Genomic DNA, 6,000 nt, shown 5'->3' with positions numbered 1-6,000 from the left:
CCCAACCGCGAATCTGTGGGACTACCACCAGGAGCTGTTTGTGCCGTCAATCGTGAGTCAAGAAACGTAGCGCAGTAGGGCACGGCGATGGAGTCGGCATGGCTCCACATCTATGTCGGTACCTTCCAGAACGTCATTGACTCTATTCTTGCACATCCCGCGGTGGTCCACACTGCAAAAGGTGGTTATTCAGCCTTTTGGCCTGTGGTCACGTTAATGTGACTGGAAAGTGTAATAAACTATGTAACAGATTTTAAGTAGCCCATGTGACAGGTCATGTGCATATTTCATATTCGATTTTATTGATGTTATCTTACACATATGTAAATTTCTTGAATTGCTACATCAGAAACTATCAGAGATTTAGCACCTATTGCAACGACATAATTGAATCCAGTTGCTAATAACCACATAGTAAATTGGAAATGCTAGAGTTCTTATTTCAAATTAGCTTGCGAATTGTAATGAGAAGTATCCATCGACATATGTTAAAAGTTTTGGACTAACACCAGGGAAAGCCAGAGCTGCAGTTCAGTGTTAAGTGCACTTTATCCACGCATTTCAAGGTGTGCAGCTTATCTGCATCAGAAAGAAAAACAGAGTTCATAGGTTATGCCCACGTTTTCCTCTGTTCCCTCTAGTGTAAACACAAGTCCAAGTGAATGGTGATTAATTGTCTGCTCGTTCGCTCTAGTGTAAACCAAGTTGAACCTTTAGAGGAGTAGGCTTCGCAAAGCATCTGTTATTGCTTGAAGTTGACGAGGCTTTAATTGCAGTTGCGTGTGAGAACACTCAGTCAGTTGAAACATTCACAAAAAGTGCGTTTTGTGACTTTGGAGACAGTACACATAACTAATGTATGGGATTTAGCAGCATGCATTAGATCTTGGGCAAGGGATGTATTCGTTTGTGAAGACGAAATGCAAATACCGTCCTACCAAATACTACATCTGCAGAACGCCGCATGCATGGAAGTGTGCTCAGCTGTATGGGCCCATCTTATCTCATGAGGTTGCGAGCAGCTGCTGATCTACTGTTGCAGCGTCTTAAGATGCATGACGACTTTCACTGTTATGCGCATATTAAAAGAGTGGAAAGAATTTTTTATCGCAAGAATTGTACCAAAGAGATGGGAGATAGGATTATCTCTTCCCTGTTGCAGAGATTCAACGTGTACGTCCAAGACTAAGTTTCCGGGATATCTCAGAACCTGCATTTTCCAAAGATCATGTTCCTCGTAAATGTGGAAAACGAGATGTGAATCTTGTGTCGACAACATGATAGAATACTTGATGGCTAGTGCTTAAAAATCACATTTTTTGCCTTCTGACTCAGTGAAGTGGCATGTCACAAAAGCCAGAAGACTCGCTAAAAAGTGTGTATTTGAAGCTGCACTGTCAGAAACGGCAACACTAATAACAGAATCTAAGTATTTTACTTGTTGTAATATAAGAAAGCGCGGATTCCATGTTACAAAACGTTCAGCATCAGGGTGAGGGTGGTAGCGCAGTACGCACTGAAAGATTATCAGAAGGGGTAGTGGGATTCGGTATTGGACCTGAGACACGTCAACAGCAACTAGAAGTGTGAAAATGAAATTACAATGAAATCCAGACCTTTAGCTGCTTACTGGCGTTGATAAATATCAACGGGGACAGTTGAAACTATGTGCCCCGACCGGTACTCGAACCCGCGATCTCCTGCTTACAGCTTATAAGAATTAAAAGGTGCAGTGATGGTTTATCTGAAAAACTGCGAGATATATATATGTCGCCAAGATTCTTGACCACCAGTGCTGGTGAACTAGTTTTCCTCAGCACGCCATGTGCACGATATATCGCGGAATATTTCGAAAATATTGATATGTAATTTTTTGTGCATAGTAAAAATATCAGTTTCTACTCACGAAGTTCGCACTTTGGAAGAATGAAAGATATTAACAGTATATCTACATTATTGTGGCTCCTTGTTTAATATGCAAAAGTGTTTAGTTGTCAAAAAATCTCATTCTGGAAACATCCTCCAGGCTGTGGCTAAGCCATGTCTCCGCAATAGCCTTTCTTTCAGGAGTGCTAGTTCTGCAAGGTTCGCAGAAGTGCTTCTGTAAAGTTTAGAAGGTAGGAGACGAGGTACTGGCGGAAGTAAACCTGTGAGGACGGGGCGTGAGTCGTGCTTGGGTAGCTCAGTTGGTAGAGCACTTGCCCGCGAAAGGCAAAGGTCCCGAATTCGAGTCTCGGTCCGGCACACAGTTTTTTAATCTGCCAGGAAGTTTCATATCAGCACACACTCCACTGCAGACTGAAAATCACCAAATGTGTCTTGAATCGAGCAAATATGGAACATCATCGTCGACTAGCATTATTCACAAACAGTATTAACCGTCCATGTACTGCACGACCAAGTGCAACAGATATGTAACTCCGTCCCACAAACAGACATCCACCATCTGTACAACACACTGCATACATGTTTGCAGGCTTGCATTCAACATTCTGGAGTTTACACCAGCTATTAGCACTTACTGTGCGGCTGACGTAATATTACTGCGATGGCGGGAAATGGGAATGTGCGACGGGTGTAACAAATGGTTCAAATGGCTCTGAGCACTATGGGACTTAACATCTATGGTCATCAGTCCCCTAGAACTTAGAACTACTTAAACCTAACTAACCTAAGGACATCACACAACACCTAGTCATCACGAGGCAGAGAAAATCCCTGACCCCGCCGGGAATCGAACCCGGGAACCCGGGCGTGGGAAGCGAGAACGCTACCGCACGACCACGAGCTGCGGACGACGGGTGTAACAGTACGTCACGTTAGTTATGATGATTTTCCGCGGTGTCAAACTTACATTTACGGCTCTCGCAAACGTCTGTCATGTCTGTTGGTTTCGTAGTTTTTTCTGTATGGTAGGAGTGGTGTCACTGGAAAAATTCGCCGGTTTTGAAACCTTTGTTATCGTCTCTTGTAGGCGGTTGCTGACGCTCAGGTTCTCTCTCTTTCGTTCGTGTTGCATGCTTTCGTGTTCAAAACTTGCAGTGAAGGGAAGAAACGACTGGAGCAAATTATTTATAAAGTCTCTGACGGATCTGTAGATACTGAGAACGGAGTATTTGATGACGATTCAGCTTATGCGTCTATCGTGCTATTTTCACAGATTGTATTGTTATGTGGGAATTTTCTGCAGGTAAATCAGGATATCAATGCAGTGTGTCATTCTAGTGAGTGTATTGTTTGTATCACACTATACTTTCGATGAACACTCTGCCAAGCACTTAACTCTGAATTGCAGAGTAGCATGTAGATGTACCACTATCTTACACCCTAATTCTTATTCCATTAACGAACGAGGCTCGTGAAGAATTGATCGCTGCGAAAGCTCTCTATGAGATCTAATTTCTCTAATTTTCTCACTGAATCTTTGCTTTGTTCTTGAGTTTTTTGTCTTTCTTTAGGATTAAAAGGACAGTAACAGAAATTTAAACATAAAGATCACTTGTTTACTTACCAGGGTATGTATTTGAATACGAGAACTCCTTTTCAAATATTTTTATGCGATAATTACTATTAATTTGAACTTTTACCTGTGGACTCAGAATTAACATAAGCATTGCCAAAGTATGTATATTTAAAATAGAAAGCCCAATAAACCTAAAAACGCTTGGAAATTCGAACTACATATTTGTACACTCGAGGTATACCTTCCCAGAGCCACATATTTTAGTCTGCCCATAGTTAATCGCAGCTGTGTGCGAGACTAGCAACGTAAGTGTTAATGTATCAGCATTTCGCATTTGCAATGGCTTATCTCGCGTTTACATTAACCTGTGATCTTAACGAAATAAATCACTTAAATGCGTTACCTAGACAAATGTATTCCTGAAATTTCAATACTCTACATTAATTTTTTTTTATGATGCGATTTTTTTCCTCCAGTGTGCGATAGCTTGTGCTCTTGACTCCATTCCCGCCTGATGCGAGTAAGTAATGAATCTGATCGTCTTTCCCACGTCTGCAATTGGATCTGCGAGTGCTTCGGCAATTTTCGGCCAAGCGTGTTTCCTTTGTCCGGCATATTATGCTGTGGATCTCTTGGACCCCACTAACACCTATGATATCTGTATTCTTCTATTAGCAACATTACTTTCCCTTCTGACCATTCCATCACCCACGCAATTCATGTTCAACAACAAAAGTAGCTCGCGTGCTAAACAGCAGACGAATGCTCCCTGCGTTGCGAACGCCGAAGCGGAGAGCACACGGACTTCCTATGATGGTTCGCTGAAAGGACGGCAATCAGAGAATATGAGCGAACATCTGCGAATACAAAGCGAACACGAACGAAAACTGCTTGCTCGCTATCGTCTACCGTTTACTCCAGAGAGAATGATCGTTCGCTCTACAAGCGCTGTTGTATTTCGCAAACTAAGCTTGATTTATCGATCTGAATACCCATTCGTTTCGAACACTATTCGTACTCGTCATTCTTAGCTTTACTGGCACAGTAAAGTCTGTTGTTAAAAGCTGGTAGGTGCTAGGCGAAACGCGCGAGAAGTTATCGGTTATCTTCTCGCGTCTTTTAGTCTCGCCTTGGCACCAAGCGTCAGGTTGGCAGCCCTGCTGTGTCGCAGCGCTGTTCGCTACCCCGACCGCTGCCGCTGTCCGAGGGGCACTAGCTTGTGGGAGCTATTCGCGTACACACTTGTTAGACTGAGGGGACGCTCGTAAAGTTTCGACATGGCTCATAGCAACGCTGTTCTCCGCCTGTCTGCTGTGCTGTTGTTAGTCACCGCCATCGTACGCCCAGGTGAGTGAGGCCTTGCAAAGCGCTTTCTTCAGCTATCAGTTTCAGTTCAACAGCCGGCTCTAGTTGATTGCAAGCCAAACAATGGCGCTAAGGGACCGTGTTGTGCCAAAAAAGGGAGTGCATAAAAACACGTTTTCGTTCTCATCAGTCTACATAGCTTGCTGTCTCGTGTATTTTTACGACGTAATAAAGTAGCAAAAATGCGCCTTTACTCGTGTAAAACTTGTTACGATGGTTGACGATAGAAAAGTGTATCATTCTTTGGTCTGTCAGTATGGACGTTGACGCGATACTGAACGGAAGTCAGACGTATTTCGACATGGAGCGAGTTGTCGCAGTAGTGAGACACTGGACTCATTTTTGGGAAGACGGCGGTTTGAATCCATCGCTTTAGATTTCCAGTGATTCCCCTTAATCGCTTAATGTACACTTTGATAGGGCATCGCCGATTTCCTTCCCCAATCGTGGTTTGCACTCCGCCACAAATGAGCTTGTTGACGGGATGTTAAACTATAATCTTCCTTCCTTCCTTCCTTCCTGATGAGCATTGTAACGATCACCACTGCACGAGTACTGAGTCTCACACACACACACACACACACACACACACACACACACTAAGACTTAAGAGGTTTTATTTCGTATGTATAACAACTATTCGAACCACATCGCTGAGAAGTTTTAGTACGTCGCACTGTATAGCGGAATTCCTGTCTCTTCTAACACTCCATCTTTCACTCTCATGATAGCATTAGTTCGGGATGGTGTGAATGCCACATCGTGATGGGGCTATCGACTGACTGACTGACTTGATTTTCCGTTCAGTCGAATCAAACTAGTCTCTGTGGCCAAGGCACCTATATGAATGTTTTTCACTCGCTTTGAGTGGGTTCAGTAAATATGAGACGACGGGCTGCCACAAATCTCTGAGGGTGATATCAGTTTCATGAATGTTGACAGTCAGTCTCCGGATTTCACTGACTTCATTTGCAACCATTGTCAGACTCTAGGATAGCTTTTCGGTTATACACCAGAGTTGCTAATTTTTTCAGAGACAAATAACGTTTCTTATTTCAAGGAGCAGTGAATAAAAAGTATATTTTGGAAAATTTTCAAAATATACTTACTTAAATACGAATTTTTCGTACTTCCATCATTCACTCCGTCTTCAGGCCACAAGTGGCCCATCA

At 43.0% G+C, this 6,000-nt stretch overlaps 1 protein-coding gene across 1 annotated transcript in view; it reads left to right on the top strand.

The window, feature by feature from the left end:
* The first annotated feature begins 4,668 nt into the window (after nt 1-4,668).
* Nucleotides 4,669-6,000, top strand: part of LOC124595179 — a 251,250-nt gene continuing 249,918 nt past the window's right edge. Inside the window, exon 1 of the mRNA XM_047133792.1 lies at nt 4,669-4,810. Coding sequence (XP_046989748.1) covers nt 4,741-4,810 — 70 coding nt within the window. The 5' untranslated portion in view covers nt 4,669-4,740. The remainder of the gene's footprint in view (nt 4,811-6,000) is intronic.

The sequence above is a fragment of the Schistocerca americana genome, chromosome 2, assembly GCF_021461395.2.
Source record: "Schistocerca americana isolate TAMUIC-IGC-003095 chromosome 2, iqSchAmer2.1, whole genome shotgun sequence".
Classification (NCBI taxonomy): domain Eukaryota; kingdom Metazoa; phylum Arthropoda; class Insecta; order Orthoptera; family Acrididae; genus Schistocerca; species Schistocerca americana.
This window is presented reverse-complemented; position numbering and strand designations above follow the sequence as displayed.